The sequence below is a fragment of the Rhamphochromis longiceps genome, linkage group LG12, assembly GCF_057381845.1.
Source record: "Rhamphochromis longiceps isolate RC_006_pf linkage group LG12, R_longiceps_female_GT1.1, whole genome shotgun sequence".
Lineage (NCBI taxonomy): Eukaryota > Metazoa > Chordata > Actinopteri > Cichliformes > Cichlidae > Rhamphochromis > Rhamphochromis longiceps.
The window spans coordinates 26613534-26635545 of NC_140568.1; the positions used below are offsets into that span (position 1 = coordinate 26613534).

Consider the following 22012-nt stretch of genomic DNA (forward strand, 5'->3'; position numbering starts at 1 on the left):
CACAGGAAATCCTCGCTCGTCCCTCGTCCCGTGTGTCAGGTCACGGTTTAACACTCTCAGATACTCGTGAAGAGAATGTAGTGTTGCTCCATGATTTTTTTAAATCACCAAATTAATTTGTAAAGTTATTAACAGTCATTAATGTTCGCGTAAAGGACGGTGCTGTGGAACTAAGCTGTCTACGGCTTCTTGCCTGTTCAGCGGATTAACATTAGCTAAGCTAGCTTTTATTAATGCTGTCAGTGAAAAGTTGAACTGAAGCAATTGAGTTACGTAGATTTGGGCATATTTTGTGCTCTGTTCTGGAAGCTTTTACAGAAATGCAAGTGACGGACCTTTACGTGTCAGCTCCTGGAAAGGCGATCCTACACGGAGAGCATGCAGTCGTTCACGGAAAGGTAAGCTCTGAAGTGATACCATAATGACATTTAATGCACCAGTCAGCATCTTAGCAAAAATATGACTAATTAAGATTTATCAAACAACCGGTCCAATTGCAAAAGTGTCATTTTATATTTTAATATTTACCCCGTTATCATAAAGCTACAGCATGTCTTTGATGAAAAGGTTAATAACCAAAAATAAAAAAAGAGGAGATTTTATTTATTTATCTCTTTAACATTTTGCTTGTTCTAATGTTGCTTCATGGCAGGTGGCTCTTGCTGTGAGCTTAAACTTGAGGACATATTTGCGATTGAAAGCCGATACTTTTGGCAAGGTTTGCATCAACCTGCCCAATATCGACACATTCCTCAGCTGGGACCTTTCACAACTGAAGCAGCTTGTTACTTATTTCCATGGTAAGGTGCATCAGAGGTGCTCCTGCAAATTCTGTTTTTATGATATTGCGCGCAGTTCAAGCATCCTACAGTGAAATTTTAGTACTGATACCAATTTTGGCCTAATGTTGGTGGTACAGCAGTATATCCACTGTAACACCAGTCTGTGTCTAAATGGGAGACAAAGGTGTTTAGTGTGGAAAAAGTAGGAAAAAAGTGCAACTCATTTACTGTATTTCCCATAATTATTTGAGAATCATTGACAGTACTATAAACTCACCACCATCCAAAGTGATTAAATTTACGAGCTTCTGGGTGAGAAATATTTATTGAGTTTTTTTGCAGCTGTAAATTTCCATTTACTGTCTTTTTATAATGTCAGCCTTTGGATGTGCCAACTAATGACAGTCTTAATTAACAGGTTTTTAAGTAATTTGCTAGATTAAACTATATGCTTTGGTTTTGTACAGTTACAGATCAAAGTGCATTGGTGTGATATACCTTTTAATTGATGTTATTAGGTAAGAGGGATGAGGTGCAATGCCTGGATGCTGAACTTGTGAGGAGACTGCGGGAATTTATTGGCGTAAGCAATGGAAGCTTGGATACTTGCAGCATGGCCAACTTATCCTTCCTTTACCTCTACCTGTCGCTGTTTGGATCAGGGTGAGAGAGAGGACTTCTTCTCATCATTTGCACATCTGTAGCCATTTTTGTCACAAAGGCATCAACAAATTGCAGGTGTATATATGAAAATGTTCTCTCTATGCACATAGGAAAGTAATAACTCGTGCCTTTTTAAAAACCTGTAGTCAATCACTCACTGAACTCTTTAAAAAAATATCGGTACTTCATTCTGAGACAGAGCGTTACAGTGTAAAATTTAACATTATTTTAGAAGGAACATTTTGTGCTGAGTAACAGGAAATCTGTTATCATGACTCTTGTGTACTTTTCTAGGAGTAGTGGGGGTTAAAGGTCATTTGTCTAAAGCAGTCAAAGTCTTTGATGTTTAGTAAGTACAGGATAGTAATTATGTTATATTTCTGTTATAACATCTGAAAAAAGATGAAGTTTCATTTCTATATTAACTCACAGGTTACACAAGTGTTAAAGGCAAACTCTCAAAAGTAAACACTCAAAAGAGAAGTCCAGTAAAAATGATGAAAGACTGCAGCTGTAAACTCATTGCCCAGAGGTGGTGCAACTGAAAATGGCTGCAGCTATTACTTTCCCCACCTACTGGTGATTCAGACAGTGTGCAGACAAATAATGACAAATGACAAAATGACTCTGTCTTGTTTAAACTCTACAGTCTTTCTGTGTGTGTGCGTGCGTGCGTGTGTGTGTGTTTGTGAGTGTGTGCATGAGAGTGCGTCAGGGAGGGCTATTTATTGTGTGTACCATTGTATTCTGTGGCGTATAATAGTGGGGTTTCTTGCATTTCAGATTTTATTGTTTGCTCAGTGATAACTCTGTTTATATTTAGATGTCCCTATTAAAATGATATACACATTACAGTAGATTAGTTTTGGTTTTGTGCCCACTTGCAATAAATGTAGTTTTAAGTTCAATTTCCAAACATCTAAGTTACCAGTGAAGTAGATTAGGTTCAGGGAAAAGTTTCTCTTCTTTAAAATGAAGATGTTAAAGGTATTGGTTGGATGTTAGTATTAACTGCTTCGGCAGCTGTTAACAGAAAAGATGCTGAGGAGCATTAAGCTGCAGATTGTTGGGAGGTTTAATCGGCGTTGACAAGGCGGTGGCATGTCTGAGAGAGGTGATGGGTTGTGACAGGATCCCCGCTAATGAGCGTCTGGCACTGAGCCAGTCTGTGCCCTAGTGCCTGTATGCATTTTCCTCTAAAGAGAAAGAAGAGCTGGACATTTAGTTTACAGTATTCACCTCTGCCCAAAAGCAGCGTCCCTGACAGGCATTGACAGAAGTGTCAAGTTTCTGTTGAATGTAGTAGTGTACATGTGTGCTGTAAGAGTCACATGACTGTACAGAAGGCAATATCCCATATTATGTACTTTACTTAATGAAGTATTCTCTATATATTAAAAATGACTGATAGCTGATTGTAAATGAGAAGTAATCAGTAGGATTTTTAAATCTACAGTGATGCTCACAGGTTGTGTTCATTCTAATTTTGGGGATACAGTTGCAAATTTCTATTATCTGCAACTATTTTTTTACCGTTTCAGTGCATATGCAGTCAAAAGTCATACATATACACAATTTAAATTCTATAAAAGCAGTTTCTGTATTTGTTTTCTCAGTGAGCTGCCCAGTTTGACGCTGACTGTGTGGTCAGAGCTGCCTACTGGAGCAGGACTCGGGTCAAGTGCCGCCTACTCTGTGTGTTTAGCTGCAGCTCTGCTTTGCGCAAGTGGAGCCATCCCCCCTCCTCTCAAAGAGTGGGAACACACTGCCAGGTAATGTTCAGGCCTCCATCTCCATCACGAGCTCTGTATGCGGTAGCTGTCAGCTGCCGTTTTGTATAGGCGTCACGGCAGGGCTGCAAAAATGGGACAGCAAGCGTAAAATTTTAAATTACACATCACACAATGGAAATGGTGTCACACAGGCTTTTGGTTTGAAGTTGAAGGTGAGGCCTTAAATTATAACATTCAACTTGTTAAAAAGAAAAATTAATGGATGGGTTTGGTCAGCACCACAACACAACTTGTATTGCAGTTCACAATACAAAAGATATTGCATTTTACACCAGTACTTTTAACATTTTCTGGCTAAATTTCCAGATTTTATAACAACTGCCTCTTTTTTTTTTTAAAAACTGTCTCGTATATAATCGTTTTAGGATTTTGACACTTCTTCCTTTTATTTTGGTATGACTGGTGTCAGGTGGTGTCAGGAGGAACTGGAGCTAATCAACAGTTGGGCTTTCCAAGGGGAGATGATCATCCACGGTAATCCTTCAGGAGTGGACAATGCTGTAGGAACGTGGGGTGAGGCATTAAAATGTGTAGCTTGTTACACCTTCCTTCATTTTTGTACCGCACTCTTTCATGTACTCATCAGAGTTTTGCACCATCATTGTTCATTGTTATCTGATTATTGTGATTTTAATGATTCATCTTTGGTTTACGTAGGCGGCATGCTCAGATTCTTGGCTGGAAAGATAATACCGCTGAGCAGGTACTAAAGAAGGATTATTAATTAGATTTTGTTTAAAGGGTCAATTAACAAACTCATTGTCTGGACAAAATTAATACGTCAGTAAAGCACCAGAATAATACGTCTGAATGAACCCTCTGATCTGTCTGTTTTACTTCCAGGGTGCCGTTATTAAGAATCCTCCTCACTAACACCAAAGTACCACGAAGCACCAAGGTACTTGTTGCCGGGGTGAAGGACAAAATTAACAAGGTACTAAATGGTTTCTTCCTCCCCCGTGTGTTACTTGCCGACACTGTAATTAATATAATAGGCGGTGCTTTTGCTTGGCAGATACTCCTGCGTGTGGTGTTGAGTGCCTTCATAAAATATTAAAATTAAACTCTTAGCCGGCACCCCTGTGCGCTGTTGCCTTGGTGACACCAGCAGGTGTGCAGATTTCTGTCTGAGACAGAGAATTCGGCCTGAATGGTGTTGTGACAGTGTTGTGATCAAGCTAGAGCACAAGTCAAACCTGCCATCCCAGAATCTGTATTTGTATGCAGCTTATCCATCAGAAAACAGCCATTAAAAAAAATATGTGTGTACAGATGTTATTGTATTGCACGAGTGATGTTGGAAAAGTTAATCTCTTTGGGTTTTGTGTTCCCCTCCTGTAGTTTCCATCCATCATGGTACCTGTTCTTGACTCGGTTGATGCCATTTCCTGCACTTGTGAAAAGGTCCTCTCAGAGATGACCTGCGAGCCCATCACAGGAGAGCATTACAATATTCTAGAGGTACAAATATTAGTTGATTTTGTGAAGCAGTTTGCGTTATAAACATGTCATTAAATGTCAGTGTTACTTCTTTTTGAAAGTCTGCTGCATCTAAAATAAATAATGTAATAGATGTATTGTGGAGTACTGTACAAGTCTTGAGCCACCCCTCATTTCTTTATATTTGGTTTCCACTTTATTTATTTATTTATTTATTTATTTATTTATTTATTTATTTATTTATGCGGTCTCCAGCAATCTAAGGAGCTTGGAAAGAAAAGCATCTGGACTTCTTTAAGTTTCTTGAAGACGTTTCACCTCTCATTCGGGAAGCTTCTTCAGTTCTGAGAGCAACTGGTGGAGAGTACCAGATTTTTAAGCCCTATTGGGAGCATCACTAAGAGGGTCATGGACCCCCTTGTGATCCTCTGCCTTATCACACGAGCCAAGGTGTGAAACATCTTCAAGAAACTTAAAGAAGTTCAGATGCTTTTCTTTCCAAGCTCCTTAGAGTATGATGACCTGGATGACTGACAAACTTCACAGACATACGGACTCCAGCAATATTTCTCCAGGCTTTCTGAAGTTCTTGAAATAAGTTTTTCTTTGGACATTGGCTGCTTTTTCAGTCATTTCAGTCCAGTCCCTGTACCTGATCATTTTCCCAGAAGTGTTTTTTGTTTGTTAAGCTACTTAACACTAACCTATGAATCATTTAAACATAAAAAGGCACCTAACTCAAGGGATAAACTAGTTTTGTCTACACATAATAGACAACTTAGCAAAGAAACAATTATAAATTATATCTTTAGGCACTTTGTTACTGGCAACTTCTCACAAAACATGTATTCCGATTTCTTTAGTTGAATTAGTACTGCAGACATAAAATAGTATTTTTGTACCAACAAAGTGTTTTCAAAAGAACTATTAGCTGAAAACTTGTCATATCTTGGGGCAGTGTGTGTGTCCTTAAAAATTTGAGGAAAGTTGGAGGGCAAAAGAAGGAAAAAAAAAAAGATCCACCATGCAATACCATCTGGAAAGCATCTGATTGGTAACAGCATCACAATGATCCCAAACACACTGCCAGTGCAGTAAAAGCATACCTGGATAGAAAAACACATCAGTAGAGCATTATCAGTCATGGATTGGCCTCCTCAGTGCCCGGACCGCCACGTTATTGAAGCAGTGTGGGAGCATTTTGGCAGGGAACAGAACAAAAGGCAGCCAACATCCAAAGAAGAGCTTTGAATGTCCTTCAAGAAGCCCCAAGAACTTTTTCTGAAGACTACTTATAGAAAAGACAAGAAAGCTTGCCTTAGAGAGTTTAGGCTGTGTTGAAGAATAAAGGTGGTTATACCAAGCATTGACTTTCAAGCTTGTTAGAATCATTCACTTTGTTTTGGTCTTAAATATTGTATTTTCATGTATGTTTGCACATTTCAGTAAATCTCTCCACCTATTTCTCAAAATGTTAAGAATGAGGGGCGACACGAGACTTTTGCACAGTACTGTATAATGTATAGTACCTAAGAAATATACTGTATACTTGAGACAAAGCTGACTTTGATCTTTGAGGTGATCAGAGAAGGGGTGCTAGTTGTGCAAAGTTATCACTTTGTTTTCCAAAATAACTTCCTGGCTAAAGTCAAGACCATGTTAGACCACATTAGCAGGTTAGCCGAATAGTATTTACACTCCGGCATGATACAGTTGCTAGCTACGCAAGTGTAGGCTAGCTGTCTAACCTAGTTAGACAAAAGTTAGTGCACATTAGCTAGTGTTGTTAACTGTTGTAGCATAGTGCTGTTTTGAAAATGTCTAAACCACACAGCTGATTTTCTCCCTGTAGCATGTATGAATTAACCAACAGCTGTGTGATACCCTTTAAAGGAACTCATTGATATCAACCAGCACCATCTGAATGTGATGGGGGTGGGGCACCCTGCCCTGGACAGACTTTGCCAGGTCACACTGGCCAAAGGGCTCCACAGCAAGCTAACAGGTGCAGGGGGAGGAGGCTGTGGCATCACGCTTCTGAGACCAGGTGCTTTTTATTGTGCATTTTTAAATGATTATGTGAAGAGTAATTTATTTTAAAGGAATGTACTTTATCTGCTGTTATAAGTACCTTTGCAGTTTAGATGACTTGCATAATTCAAATTAATCATTCATTTTTTCCACATCCTTCAGCTGATTGGTCTTCAGTCTTGTAATGAATTAATTTTGATGAGGAATGTTTGAAGAGCTAAACTGTCATGCTCCTGCTGACAGCAAGTTTGTTTTTGTTTTTTTTCCCCTCAAATTCTCCCTCACTCTCATATTAACGATTTGAGTGGCAGAAAATGATGAGCAGGCTGTGCAAGAAAACGTCTTTGGTATGCAAGTATTACTGTGCAATTGGTTCTAAGAAAACTTTGTATCATCCTCTCTTTGACAAAGCAAACAAGCAGGGAACCTGCAAGTTCAGCCTTTGTTTATGCCTGCAGCCTGTAACATACCGAATTTTAACAAGTCTTAACCACACCAAATAGATTTCCAAAGGCTTTTTTATTTGTTTTCTTAGCAAATGTTTCTGACTGAGGGAATTTCCAAGTGTTTCATATCTGTCTAGTCTACATGCTCTCAGAGGGTTTTATAGCGCAGCTCTTTAAGTTAAGGAAGCGAGGATTAAGTTATTTTATCTTTGTGTTTTAAAGCTGCTCTTGAATGTGAAGCTTTACATTTTCATCTGAGTCTGTGTGGTTACTGTGAGTATTACTATGCAGCTGCATCCTTACTGTTGAGATGATGTCAAGCCCTGTTTTGGACCATTTCCTTTGCAAAAAGCAGCAGATGTTTGGTACAGTCTCACAGAGCACACAAGTCTGCCTCAGCTTATTAACTGAAGTGACTTACTTTTATCCCTGTCTTGACCTTGTCTTATATTACCTGTTATAACTGGCTTGTTTTATAGAAACCAACTCCCTGATGGCCCAGAGTACAGTGCAGGAGTTGAAAGACTGTGGCTTTGACTGCTGGGAAACAAGCATTGGTGGGCCAGGTGTCCAGCAGCATTCGGCCATTTCTGTTAAGGAGGAAATTCTGGAGATTTTAAATTACTACTAAGACTCACCCGTGGCAGTGTCTGCGAAGGAGGACAGATGTAATAGTGGGCTTTTTATTATCTCAAGACCTGCGGTATACTGAACTAATAAAGGAGGCCGAATGGACCAAGGAGCATTTCAATCTGGGCAGGGTGGGGTGGGATGGGGCGGGATGGGGCGGTCTAATCTCTCTTAAATCTGTGACGATTGAACTATGTTGTGTTTTGGGTAACACTTCTTATTCAGTGAAAATGTACTCACGGTTTACGAGCCTGTGCACTGACATCTAAGTCCAGTAGGTGGCATCAGAGTTGCACAAATGCTTCTTTATGGAAGGAGAGTTGCAGAAGACGGCACTCATAAAATTGACTGACATGGAAGTGAAACACTGGCAGGATTAAGTTATATTTTCTTCCAAATGCTTAAAGCAGTAGGGGTCAGTATATTTTAGTACATTAAAAGATCACCAATCCTGAAATAATACTCCTCTAATACAATGTTGTGATGACGATGAGACATTATTTAACAAGAACAAAGTCAAACTCAACAGATTTCACTCTCATGAAATATTTAAAAATGATGCAAATCATTTAAAAACCTCTGAATCCCATCATGCACTGCTGCATTGCTCTGAAATTTTGGTGTGCTAAAATGTATTCTAATTATGCTAAAACCAAAGAATTTGATGTGATTTCAGTTGTTTCCTTGTTGAGAGCGTCTATAATTTCTCCAGCACTTTGGTAAAATGTCACTATTTTATGGTCTGTTAGTTTTTGCAGTGAAAGGCTAACCGGCTGTGTTGTTTTGCTAATACAGAATGGGGAAAGAGGGAAAGCAGGAGTGTGTGACTTTCTCTGGAGCCTCTGGATTAGCGCTACTATAATGTGAATCAATGACGAGTGTCCTTCTGAGTCACGCGTTTGTGCTGACACACACACACACACACACACACACACACACACACACACACACACACACACACACACACACACACACACACACACACACACACACACAAACCAGCTTTCCCAAATTCTTCTCCACCTAATCGCTCCCTTGAAAGCATTACAGAGTTTTCTGCAAATGTCGCAGATGGAGAAGACGGATCTGTTTAGAATTTCACTGATTTGGGGAAAAGGTCATTGGGGGATTCAGTTGAGTTTGAATATCTATTTCATTTTCTGCTTTTTTTTGTAAATGTCACAAAGATTGAGTAGTACAAATCTGGCACCGTGCGTGAATATACGGCATTTGTCACCCTTCCTCCTTTTTCTGCCTGGCGCCCCCTCTGTCCTCTTGAATTGTGTCATCTTTGTCAGGGCAGCCCCCCGTCAGCGTGCCGCACAGTTGCCCCTAACCCCTGCTGGAATTTAATTACCACTGCGCTTTTCAATTGAAATGGCATTGACGAGGAGGGGAGGGGGAAAAGAGCGAGACAACGGAGCCAGTTTTATTTGAAGCCCCTCTCTTTCTTTTCTGTCTCATTCTCTTTCGCTCCTTTTAGCCCTGCGAGGCACAGATGGTATTTTTTTTTTATATCAGTGTCAGCGCCTGCTTCTTTCTGCTCTGATGAATAGAATCTAAGGAGCAGGCCTAAGATGATTTCAGATAACAGAGGGAGTGAGGAAGGGGGTCAAGGATAGAGGGAGAATGTCAAAATTAGAGAGATACAGTGGAAAAAACGTGCGCTGTCCCCGCAGCGAGGAGCGAGATGTACAAACCATTTAACATTTAACATTTTGAGGGGTTTTAGGGAGTTTTGTCTGTGTGGATCAATGTGATACAATCTGGGATGAATAATTCATTCTGTCCAAGCAGGAGGAATAAAATGCTAAATGTGAATTTGCTGAGTGGTCATGCACACTGTGGCACATTCCCTCTGGTCCCCGGTCGACTGGTGAAATGCTTGTCAGGAGCCATTAAGTTTGAATACAGAATTAGACCTGACTGACAAGATATCATGTTGATGTCTACTGGTTTCGCCAATGGGGATCTAGTGTATGACTTCCCACAGCGAACGTCTGCATTTGCATCTATAGGCTTTTGGATCACAGTTTGTTATTGGGTTGTTATTATGGGAAACGTCTTGTACTGATTGAATTATATGTCTTCATATCTTTAAAAGAGGATGTGGAATTGGCACACAGCAGGAAATATCTGCGCAACCCTCCTCTGCCCAGCATTCAAATGAACACAATGACAGAGGCAGAATCAACATCATGATGATCCTCTCTGTCACGATGAGCTGCATGACCCTCCTGGGGGTGTTTGCCCTTTTACTAAGTCGAGGTCGGTGGCCGGTGTTCTCAGCAGGGGTCCGATTAAGGCAGCATGGTGCGGGAGGGCCGTCGAAGATCTCGAAGGATTCAGGTTTACATTCACCAATATGTCAAGAAGTGCTTTTAGTTCTTACTCTTTGATTAAATGATTAACTTTTTCAAAAAGCATGATGAACAAATAAGACAGTTTTTTCATTATTGATAAAGTAACCCAGTGCATAATTAAAAACACTTTGTTGCTACAGTGTTAATCGGTCTGCTATGCCTTAGTGTGAGTGTGCTCACTTTGAGTCTGGTCTGCTTGTGCTTTGTGACAGTTTTAGCATTTAATCATCATCCAGTGGTTGTGACTTGAGTAGACAAACCAGAGTTACTCATTTTTTTTAGGATTTGCAAATACTTCTGTCCTGTGAACGCTCGGTGGTGGAGGAAGTTTTGGTTTGTTTATTAAAATTATCTTCAGGGGTCTGAAGGATGGAAATTATTCTACTCAACCAAACAAAAAACAAATAAATGTGAGGCTAAAAATTTTTTTTTAATCCATACATGATTTAAGTGTAGTTTGGTTGCCTTCTCCTTCAAGGTTATCTCCTTGTGTAACACTGCTAGCTTTCTTATGTTTAGAGCACTCCCTGGAAATCCCATTGTGCCTTTTTGACTTCATCATGGGCTTCAAACTTGTGCAAAGAGCAAACATCCTTCTCATACCCAAGCTTCATGCCAAGGATAATCAGTGGTGACGAGAGCTTGTGGCTCTCAGCTATGACCCAGAGACCAAATAGCGGTTTTCAGAGGAACTGTCCAGTTTGCTAGCCTGAAGGTGGTATATCGGGTCAGGAGCATGCTTGTAATTTTCTTCAACCTTAACAGGGTTGTGCACCTTGAATTCATCACCCAGGGCCATACAGTCATCACTGAGTCCTACTGTAATGTCCCGAGGCTTCTGAGGGAGAACATTGAGCACAAAAGACCTAAACTGTGTTGTATGCCATCATGTGCCAGTCAGGCATTTATGGCCAAACCACCTTGCTTACTCGCCAGATTTGTCCTCCATCACAAAATAAAATTGGACACACAAGTGGTCAAGAAGCAGCGCAAATGGAGAAGGAGCAGTGCAACATTTTATAAAAATGTTATGCATTTTTATATCAGGTAGGTTTTTTTGTGTTTTTTGTTTTTATTTTGGGTGCTACAGCTAAAACTTTTTAATCACACCCCATCTGCAGACCAGTGCTTTATGTTAGCATGCTAACACGGTCATGCTAATTCTAATGTTTACAATATTCACCATCATAGTTTAGCATGCTAAAAAATGGTAGTCAGTGTTAATCGCAGCTAAAATTTCACTGAATGGAAAGTTAAAGTAAGTATCTGCTCTAAGGTATTGAAATTCAATATTTTTAACTGACACTAAAACTCTGGAAACCTTTAATATCTGTTAAAAATGTAAATTATTTATAGTTTTAACCTCCTGGACCTGGTGTCCACATATGTGGATATCACATTTTGGGTTGTCTAGACGAAAATACAAAATTTTGCTCTACAAGAGCTTGATATCCACTTACAAGGACATTATATTGCCACTGTTCTATCAAAATTTAAAACGAATGTCCTCATATGTGGATCTTATTTTTCTCAGAAATAAAAATCAGGTAAAAAAACAAAACGAAACAAAACTGGTAATTCTTTGTTTTTACATTCATCCAGCCCAAATGGCAAAGAGAAATTTAAAAATGCATGAAAAAGTTTGGGTCTTAGGAAGTTAAATTATACTACAGTCTGGAAGCCTTAATTTTGCTGCAACATTTGGATGGTAGCGTCAGAATTTGGGGTAAACAACATGAAAGCATGTGTCCATGATTTCATGGGATGTTGTCTTGGCACACCGTGTCCCCTTATTATCAGTAGTGCATCATTTAAACATCACAAACTACCTGCATGTTGTTGCTCTCTTAATGACCACAGTGTACCCATCTTCTGATGACTGCTTCCACCAGGATAACTCACTATGACGCAAAGCTCAGATCATCTCAAACTTTTTTTTTTAACATGACAGTGAGTTCACTGTGCTCAAATGACCTCTACAGTCACCAGATCTCAATCCAATAGTGCACCTTTGGGATGTGGTGGATGTGGCAACCACTAAATTTGCAGCAACTCTGTGATGCTTTCATGCCTAATTATCAGTTCTGAAAGCAACAGGGGGTCCAACCTGGTGTTATTAAGGTGTAACTAATCGGCCGTCTGAGGAGTAAATATTGCATTATGTTGAGATTTTAGCCTGTAATGGAAGAACTGTAGAGAGGAGGAACACTAAGTTAGCATATAGGCCTGTTTTGAAACAGAGTCAATATAAAGCTAAAGCTATGCATGTCACTGTAAATCCTACATGTGTTTGTGCAAATGAATCACATTAAAACAGTTTTTATAATAAAACAAATAGCAGTGTTTTCATCCACAGATTTCATTTTTGGGCATTTGGAATCCATAGTTACAAAATACTATTTTTAAAAAACATGGTGATATAATATATGTATATATCATGTGTATACACACACAGACACACATATATTCCCCAACCTCCAGACTTGTAATCCCCTTTTAAACTGGCCTTAACACAGACAGTAATATTTCAAAAGAGGTTTCCACCTGGAGGATCTGTTTGGTCTAGAACGAGGCTTCTTTCATGCCTATGAAATGGCTCCACAGCTACAGACCAGCTTGAGCTGTTTTACTGTGAACATCTGAAGCACATGACGCAAAGCAGCTCCAGTCCACGTCTCAGTTTCCATCATGGAATTGTATCATGTTGTAGTATTGATCCTGTAATTGATCCTGTGAAGTCGAGGGCACCTGTACATACTCTGTCATCCCTCAGTGCCAGGAGCGCTCTTGTTTAATTGCAGGCTAAGGCGCTGGTTTTTCATGTTGCCTTTGAAAAGCCTCATTGATTTTTATACCACCCTTCATCCTTGCTGTGCTCCGTTTTAAGAGCAAATCCCTGGTGTCGAAGTTGCCGTGAATGTAAAAGTATGAAATCTGTCAGCGCTTTTCACAAGGCTTCCAGGTGTTATCCAGACACGTTAACACTCGTGTTTAAAAAAAGAGTTGGCTTTCTTTCTTTTTTCTTTTTCTTTTTTTTACAATTTTAAACAGAAGAAGGAAGAATAGAAGCTGTGTTACATGCTACTCTGGCTCATATGGGGCCAGATGAATGTGAGCTTGTGAGACTTGTAAGGTCAAGGTTTGTAACTTTGCGCTTGTTTCTGTTGCTTGAATTAAAAGAAAAAAGTCACACCCAAGTGAAGATATGTTGAATTAGCTTAATTATTTTTACTTCTTTGATGAGAGTGCATGTAGGGCTGTTGCACCAGAAAAGCATTCTACTTTAAGAGTTCATTGCATTAATTCATGAAATAATCTGAATCCAATAATCCAAACAGGAATGGGTTTTTTGTCAGGCTTTTAACTGCGGCTTAGATACTGGCACAGAAATATATTCAGTACATGAGGGTCTATATAGAACAAAAACATCCTAAATGAAATTTGATTTGCATTAATTTGAGAAGCAGCTTATCTAACATTCATACTTTGAACTTGCTTTGAATTCGAAATAGGTTCTCATCATTTCCCTGGGATTGCAGCCAATTTATTGGATTCGGGGGTTTTTTTCCTCAGAGGCTCAGGGAGGCGGATGATCTCAAAATGTTATCACATGACACCATGTGATTGATGGACCATTAAAACGTCAGCCAGATGTACTTAAAACCACAGCTTTTAGGTTGATAAATCATGGCACAAATGGATACATAAAGCTGTTAGAAACAAATATTCCCATCTAGAGCTATCTGCAGTCAGATGGTAATGGATGTTCTATCTGATGGTTTGTCTGTCTCTCTGTATGTTTCTTTCTTCGCATTTTCCCTCTCGCCATGTATCTCTGGACTGCTGCAGTCATGTAATTACAATGGGCCAGGTAGGAGTGTTCATATTTCATCTGCTGCATTCACGATAACATCTAATAATCCGAAAGCGTTGCAAAATTGGTATCTCGTTGCTCATGCATTATGAATGAGTCACTGATTGCTTTTTTGCATAGATTAGCAATCATTTTACAGAAATCTTTCTTATAAAAATGTGCCAGGAGGGTTCTATCGCTTTTTCTGAAGAGTTGAGTTGCCACATCCCGCTCCTTTTTTAAGATCAGGTGATACCACTTCTCCCCCTTGCCCCACTGCTTCTTCTCTTGCTCTCTGATTTATTTCTCTATGCATATCATCATGGGGGGGATAAGTGTAATTTTCAGCCCACTTTGCAACTGATTGCTCACTTAGTGAATATATTCAGCATCTGCAGTGTCATTGTGTTTGGAGCCAAGTGGCTAAGTACCAATGAGATTCTTTGGCATCAAAGTAAACATTTGCAGACTCTAAGAAGTAAGAAGCAACTCTTCAGAGCTCAGATTGTGTGCCCTAAAAATGGATTTCTGTGACTTTTGGTTGTACTCACTTGTGACCACAAACTGGCATCGCACATTTTGGGTTGTAAGGTCTAGTGGTTAGGAAAATAGGCTGAGAACCACATCCCAGTGCAAAGTCCCAGGTAAGGTTTACATAGTACTTTTGTTTCCTGTCAGGCAAATAACCTGTTCCACAGTCACAATGATCTGCGTCATCCAGTGAAATGTCAAGTCATATTTATTGCACAGAGCACTTAAAGAGAGTGTTAGAACCAAGATGAAAAATGTCACACTTCTTAAAAAAAACTGCATGAAATTATTTCAATACATAAATGCAGTTTGAATTAAAACTGAATTTGTTCTTGTTGCAAACTGAATTACGACAAGAGTGCCAACAGTGTGAGTCTGTGGTGAGGTGTACCATGTATGGATGCCTGAGCTCATAACCTCTGGCCTTTGCCCCCTTCCCCCAGATGGGCAGACTCTCAGCCAAGGCCCTGTGGACATTGGTGCCCTCTGCTTGACAGCCCGTCACTGTGCTATAGTGGTGATTTTTTTTCTGCAGGAGATGGTGTCTGATTGGGAGCAGTGTGTGAATAGCCCTGTCACACTCGATAAGCCAGCAAGACGACCTGTGACGGGGACATATGGCATGTTTGACAGGGAGAGAGGGTGCGAATCGCACTGAATGATAAAGTGGTGTTTTTCCCCCTTCGGCAATGTCATGCTTTCAGGCAAGCGTGTGGACCATCGCTCACTCAAGCGGCTGACTCCAGCCTCCTTGTGACATCTCCTTCAAGGTCCTGAGTTTCTCTGCCTTGCGCCTGGCACTGCAAGCCTTTGCTGCTCGCAGCTGCTCGGTTAGCTTGTCGATGTGGGAAACATAATTGGATATCAGTTTAGTTTAGCGATGCACACTGGGAAATTCATCTTAAGAGCCTGTTCGTCAGTGCTCCTCTTAAAGCTCTCTGGCAGTGCAGCCCTTCATCTTGTCGCTTCTCAGCCTGTCACACGCCTCACACTGTTGATTAATACACACCGGTCTCATCAGACGACTCTAATTGATGGGTTCAGCCTCCTCAGGACCCTGATTTATTTAAAGGGCCATGAACACCGAAGAAAGAGAACGGAGGAAGGAGACAAGCAGGGTTGGATTTAAGTGTGTCGGGGAAATTATTGAGTTGAACTGCACGCCTCTCATCCTTACTGTCAGCCGGGTCTTGACTTCAGCTGTTGCAGCCTCAACTTCTATCCTGTCAAGTGTCACATTGTCAGTGTTTGTGGCCGTGACAGACAGCCCAGGTGTCACACTCAGGCTTCAGTGCACCATCAGGGACCTCTGCTCTGGTCCCCAGTGGCTCACAGTCAGAGAGACAGCACAGTCCAATAACCCCTCTCAAACCCAGCATGCCTTGCTCCCTGGGGAGTCCCCTGTGGAGTTTACTCTCTGTCCATTGGGCCAGAACTTAGAAATTCTGCCAATGGACACATAATCCTGCTTTCACTCTGAATGCTAATTATAACACTCCAACTGCTACAGTGCTACTTCTGCCTTTATAGTGACTTTTTCTTCTGCCTTTTTTCCCTCTAAGAATTAGGGCACATTCCTAAATTCATTGGCTGCTGCTGAACAGGGGACAGAAGGTTGGTATAAGCTGATCTTATCTTATAATGAGGATAATTTGGAAGAGAACTCTAATTGCGATTCAATCTCAGTGGGTGAACTTGTTTAAAGCCTTTACACAGATCAACATTTTATATTAACATATTGTGAACGCGGTAAGAACTGCAAAGAGCCCATAGAAAACATCACCACTGGTACTCTGCAAAACTCCAGTATCTAACAGTTTATTGACAAAATAGGATGTAAAGATTATGTAAATATGGGATTTATATTGCTTGGAGGACATAAATAGGACTCAAAATGAATGTTAATGTGACTGCGGGTCTAGTAAATGTGTAATTCTAACAAGTTCACTATATCGACTTGAGAGGTGATAATATGCCAGTGTTGTGCTCACAGCCCATTTCTATAAATATAAGTAGTTGGTAGGTAATTGGTAGGTTCAGGCATTAAATTTGCCACAAGGTTTATTGAAAAGTACCTGATGCCAATTAGTGACATATTTTAAAAGACAAGCAACTTTTTAAAATATATATATACAGTCAAAACTTTCATTTTGTAACTTGAGCTTTGATGAAAACCTGATTTCTGTCTTTAGGTATGCTGTGCTCTTGAATGGGAGCCTTTAGTTATTTGTTTTTCCAGCACATGCCGCAGATTGACTTGGGATTTAGAGAATTTGAAGGCCAATCAACATTTTTTTAAATCCCCAGAACAACTTCTGAACATTTTTATTTTATTTTTTTAACAGTTTGGCAGGATGCATTATTCTGCTGAAAGAGGACACTGCCTTCAGATGTGGTCTCCACCCAGTGTTTAGGTAGGCAGTATGTCAAAATAATATGCATATAAATGCAGGGACTCAAGGTTTCTGAGTCAAACATTGCCAAGAGCTTGCCTTCTTTCCATAGTTTCTCCTGCTGCCATCTCCCTGAGCTAAATGACCCACATACACACATGGCTATAAAGAAAAAAAAGGTGATTCATCAGACCAAGCCAACTTCTTCTATTACTCTGTGGTTTAGTTCTGATGCTAACTTGCCCATCATTTCCACTTTATGTGGCAGATAGTTGTCGTCATGGGCACTATTGTGGTTTGGAGATATGTAGCCCCATACTCAGTAGCTTAGTTCACTGTGTGCTCTGACACTTTCCCATCTTAGCCTGTGTTTTTCAGCTGGATAACATGATCAGCTGACTCCACAGTTCTAAAACATTTGATAGGTAACTTCTGGATATTGGGAAGACGTGACCTGCTGTTTTAGAGGTAATAACTCTGACATTGTCAAAGTTGCTCAAACCCTTTTGCTTCCCCACTTTAATTGATCTTTTTCTGCTTTCAGTTTATTGGCTTCAGGAACAAACTGTTTACTTGCTTACAAGGTAATCAATGTTATTTACTTCATGTTTCAGTGATTTTTATATTGGTTTCAATCAGAAGGTAAATGGCCCAGTTTATAAGGTAGTTTAAATTATTGCTTCCTCGGTGTGCTGCTGCAATAAAATGCTGCTTGCCCAGACTGGATCTTTGACCTTTTGTATAGAATTTTATGAATCATTTCATTCTGTTAAACATTTTGTGTGAAATTATGTTATAATTAATGCTTAAATTCTTCATTCTTCTTCTTCTTCTTCTTCTTTTTATTGTTTTTGTAAGGTCACAGCGTCCACCAGTCACCGAAAAACAATACATTCATTATCCTATTCTTCACCATGTTTTTCTCTCAGGTATGTTGTTACTGCATTGGCAGTGTGTTTGGGATCTTTGTCATGTTGAAAAATAAAGCTACTGCCAATCAGATGCTTTTCAGATTATATTGCATAGTGGATCAAAATCTGTCTGTACTTTTCTTCATTCATAATTCCTTAAATTATGACAAGATCAACACCGCTGACTGAAATGCAGCTCCAAACGTGACAGAGCCTCCACTGTGTTTTATAGACGACTGCAGACACTCACTGTTACACCTCTCTCCTGTTTGAAATGCTTCAGCCTCTGTTTCCCTAACAGTAAATGGATCAACTGCAGGGTCAGCTTCATTAATGACATGACTTTTGGACACTGTTCACCTGGTGTAGATAGTTCAATTTCTTCTTCTATTGTCCAGCCGAAATATGCCAAGCTCTTTGTTAACCTCATTTTACGTGCAAAAATATTATTTTATGTCTGTCAAACTGTGTTATCTTTGGCAGTTTTCATTGATTCAACTAAAGAAATGGAAACAAATTATATATTTTGAAATAGCCTGCTTGTAACAAAATATCTAAAGATACAATTCAAACTTAGTTCTTTGTTAAATTGTAACAAACACCAATTTTTATCTTGAGTTAGGTGCCTTTTTAAAAATATATAATTTGAGGATTCACAGGTCAGATTTGGTGGCTTTACAAAAAACCCTTTCTGCAAAAATTGTCAGTTAGAAGGACTGGAGTGAAAATATGTGAAACAAACCTGGAGACCACAATTACCAGAAAGTCTGCCCCCTTGAAAGCAGAACATAAAGGAATGGTGGCCTTTGCGATTTACCGTATAAGAGAAAGCAGTCATGATTTTGGCCACGGATATCACTAGCTGTTGTTGCATCTTAATTTGAACTTTTTATTATTCAGTTAATTATTGCAATAATAATTTATTTTGTTTGCTACTTTGTTTTTTCAAATTAAATCAACATTTCTTTTATTTTAAGTAAGTAGTGAAACTCTGAAGTGAAACCACTCTGGCTCCCATTCCACATTTCACATGTTTATTGGTGTTGTATAAATCAGTCACAGTTTGGCTTTTGTTTCTTGCATAGCCATAAATTTTCTTGACAATTTTCCATTTCTCAGAATTGCTGTCCATGCCTGTGTTAACCCTGTGTGACAGTTTCTGTTCCACTGGACACAGTTTCAAGCTGAGCAGAGATAAGCCAGGACCTTCACTCATTGACCCTGCATCTAATTTTTTTGTTCTGGATTCCATCAATAAGGCTTGAGTGACAAGCTATCCTCTCGTTCAGCCACTATGCCGAATGCTAAATCGGACTTGGCCTTGCAGCAAGAGATGACCTCAGTGATATGATAGTCCTGCTGCACTGCCATCAGGAGACAAGAGGGGGTCTTTATCATACGCTTCACATTAGTAGTGTGCCATCTCTGTGTGGTGATTGTTTGTTAATCAGCAGTTAGGGCCCTTGGTAGTAAGAGAAACTTTTGTCAAGAAGCCATTTTAAGGATTTGGTCATAGATTTTTGTGCATTTCCCAAGAAGATTATAGGGATAGCTGGCACTACAACAATATTCATAAATATGCATCAGGCTTTGTGGAACACTAGAAACACAAAAGTGGCAATTTTGCATGATTGCATTCACTTACAGGAGGATAATATTGTGGGGGAAGCAATTTAAAGAAATGCGAAATAAATCAACTCTTAACATAGCCAACCAAATCTGGGACTGCTGTGAAAGGGAGGATTTCTCAAGGATAAGAAACCAACAAACAAGACACTTTTGATGCAGCAAATAAAGCAGTTTAACTCAACAAGGATGGTTATCAATGTGGAAGATGTTTCTTTTAGTCAGCATGATTAGCTTTACTTAGATGTTTTTGAATAATTTAATAATTTGAAAATTATTACTAGCGTGTTAGGGAATTTGCAGATTCCCATTTTGAGTGGAATTTCCCCCCCAGCTTTTATGCAAGAAACTATAAATGTAGATTGTTTTGAGTGCTAGATGTCTACAGGAGAGTGTAATATAGTCACAAAACTGAGCACATGTACATATGGAGTCAAAACGATGAGTACTGGGAAAAAGGGCCCCAGAAATGGGCCCTCTGCTTTACGGCCCTGCCCAAATCTATTGTAAAATGCTATGGTGTTTGTATTTGAAGTATTTTTCTCTGGTGTATAAACATGTAACATTTTCAAAGATGGGTGTGGTATTCATTGGCACTGCAGTTCATGTCATCCTATCACAAGATAGTCTCGTGTAGTTGTTGTCTTTCTCATTAGATGTGTAATGGAAAGTAAAAAACAGAGAGAGAAAAGAAAGAAAGAAAGAAATCGCTACCATTGAGGATGAACAGTGAAGTATTTAGACCTCATCTGTAGTCATGAGGGCATCAGCACTGATGAGCGTGGTCAGGGTCACAGCACTTAACTCTCCAAAGGAGGACCAGTGCTTGTAATCACATAATAACGTATGATCTCTCATTCAAGTGGAGTTGACATTCAGCAAATGCAAATTATTCCACAGACTGTGGCTCTGAGAGTTCTGGTCTTTGTATGCTTGTTATAAGGTACATTCGCATTATGCAAAGCATGCCAAATGTGGGCTGTTATGCTTAAGCTGGAAGAATAATTGATAATCTATTGACTATTATTTTTAGCACAGCATGTGGACTGTTATGCTGCAGTAAATGTTCAATTTGCATGTGTTCTGCAGCTAAGAAATTGAACCCTGGGGGATCATGCAGGAGCTGTAGCCCCTCTGTGTGCTGCCTCTCCCCCTCCGTAATTAAGAACAACATTTTGTGTTAGATTATAGGGAGACCCATCGTGCCATTGAACTGGGCTGCCTGATTAATAAAAGGCAGCTAATTTCAGTGGAGAAAGTCAGCACTCCAAAATGGCTCCTAATTACACATTAGGAGTGTGAAAGGCTCCTGCCGCTTCGGCCTCAATCCTCCACCCAACCCCGCAACCCCTCCCCAGCCGCAATGCATGTGCCTGCCTACCAGCACATTAACGCTGCTCCCAGGAGTGGCTAATTCCAGCCAACCCGTCGGCACAATCAGTGGCAGATGTCAGGAATCGAAGATGATGAATTATGAATATCCCGGAGATGTGGATAGGATACCAGCGTTAGGGGAGGGGAGGTAGGGGGGATCCTTTTTTTTTTCTGTGCCATTTTGGGCAGTCAAATAAGCAGGCAGATTCAGGAGGAGTGTGCAGTGGTTAGAGCGATTGATTTCTATTTGTCATTATAAATGAGGTCCGATTGAAATTGGATGTTTTAGTGAAGTCGTCAAGGACTTTATGAGTTGGAGGGGCTGTCTGGCAGTGTAGGGACTGTGCCTGACTGTGATAGCAGTAATGACTTCCTCTTCTCCCTCCCCTGGGTGGTCAGCTCAAGGGCTCAGGCAGCTGGGAATGATGTCCCAGAGAGGGCAACATGAACCTCTCAGCGCACAGCATTTGCATGGCTACATGATTACAGCTGAAATGGAGGAGGTGTGGTGAGGGTAGGGCTGGGGGCAGAAGGTGGTGACAGTAACAGCTGCAGAGAAGAGGACAGGAAATGGAGAGCGGTTGTTTTTGTTGCAACTGAGCCACATCCACAGAGGCATGATGGGAATGTTTTGATGAAAGGGAACTGATATCCTGTCACCAGCGCGTAATAAAACCATGCTCGCTTGCTTGTAATTACATTACCATAAAAATTGAGTTGAGTTGAGCTTAACTTTAATACATTTTTCCCCAATACCAGATCAAATGTGTTGTTTTTAAGCAGCAGGCGGTTTAAACTATGCTGACCTTTAAATATAGCCCTTTCATATGAATAGAGGAGACACAGTGGACACTATCTGCTGCATCCAGGGACCCTGGGACAGGCTGATGGAATCAACTTCCTTGTCAAAACAGATGTCAAACTGATGCCGTGGTTTATTACTGACTGACCAGCCGACTGATGAGCTGGCTGCGGATATATGAGCGTGCACCTGGACGTCTGTGGGGGGTGAGGTTCGAGCCTGGGGCAGGCTGCCAGGCCAGACTTCACCTTGCTACCTCCAATGAGGCCACAGTACATTTCCTCAGCCTTCCTGCCATTCATCACCACAGCATGATGGGCAAATTCATCTGAGCAGGAAAGAGGAGCTAATCCTCGATGTCTCAGACAGTGATT

The 22012-nt window shown here is 40.3% G+C and overlaps 1 protein-coding gene across 1 annotated transcript; it reads left to right on the plus strand.

Moving 5' to 3' along the window:
* The first annotated feature begins 16 nt into the window (after positions 1-16).
* Positions 17-13081, plus strand: mvk (mevalonate kinase). The gene is made up of 10 exons (XM_085425454.1): positions 17-398; positions 653-800; positions 1301-1445; positions 3062-3217; positions 3648-3751; positions 3896-3941; positions 4082-4172; positions 4580-4699; positions 6572-6725; positions 7635-13081. The coding sequence occupies exons 1-10, from the start codon at positions 321-323 to the stop codon at positions 7784-7786; spliced, it is 1194 nt and encodes a 397-aa protein (XP_085281580.1). The 5' UTR covers positions 17-320; the 3' UTR covers positions 7787-13081.
* The last annotated feature ends 8931 nt before the right edge of the window (positions 13082-22012 follow it).

Bases quoted from the DNA above. Each gene is read 5' to 3' on its own strand.
- mvk (XM_085425454.1), top strand. From the start codon at position 321: ATGCAAGTGACGGACCTTTACGTGTCAGCTCCTGGAAAGGCGATCCTA. The intron at 399-652 runs GTAAGCTCTGAA...GCTTCATGGCAG, and splicing joins ATGCAGTCGTTCACGGAAAG to GTGGCTCTTGCTGTGAGCTT. The intron at 6,726-7,634 runs GTGCTTTTTATT...CTTGTTTTATAG, and splicing joins CATCACGCTTCTGAGACCAG to AAACCAACTCCCTGATGGCC.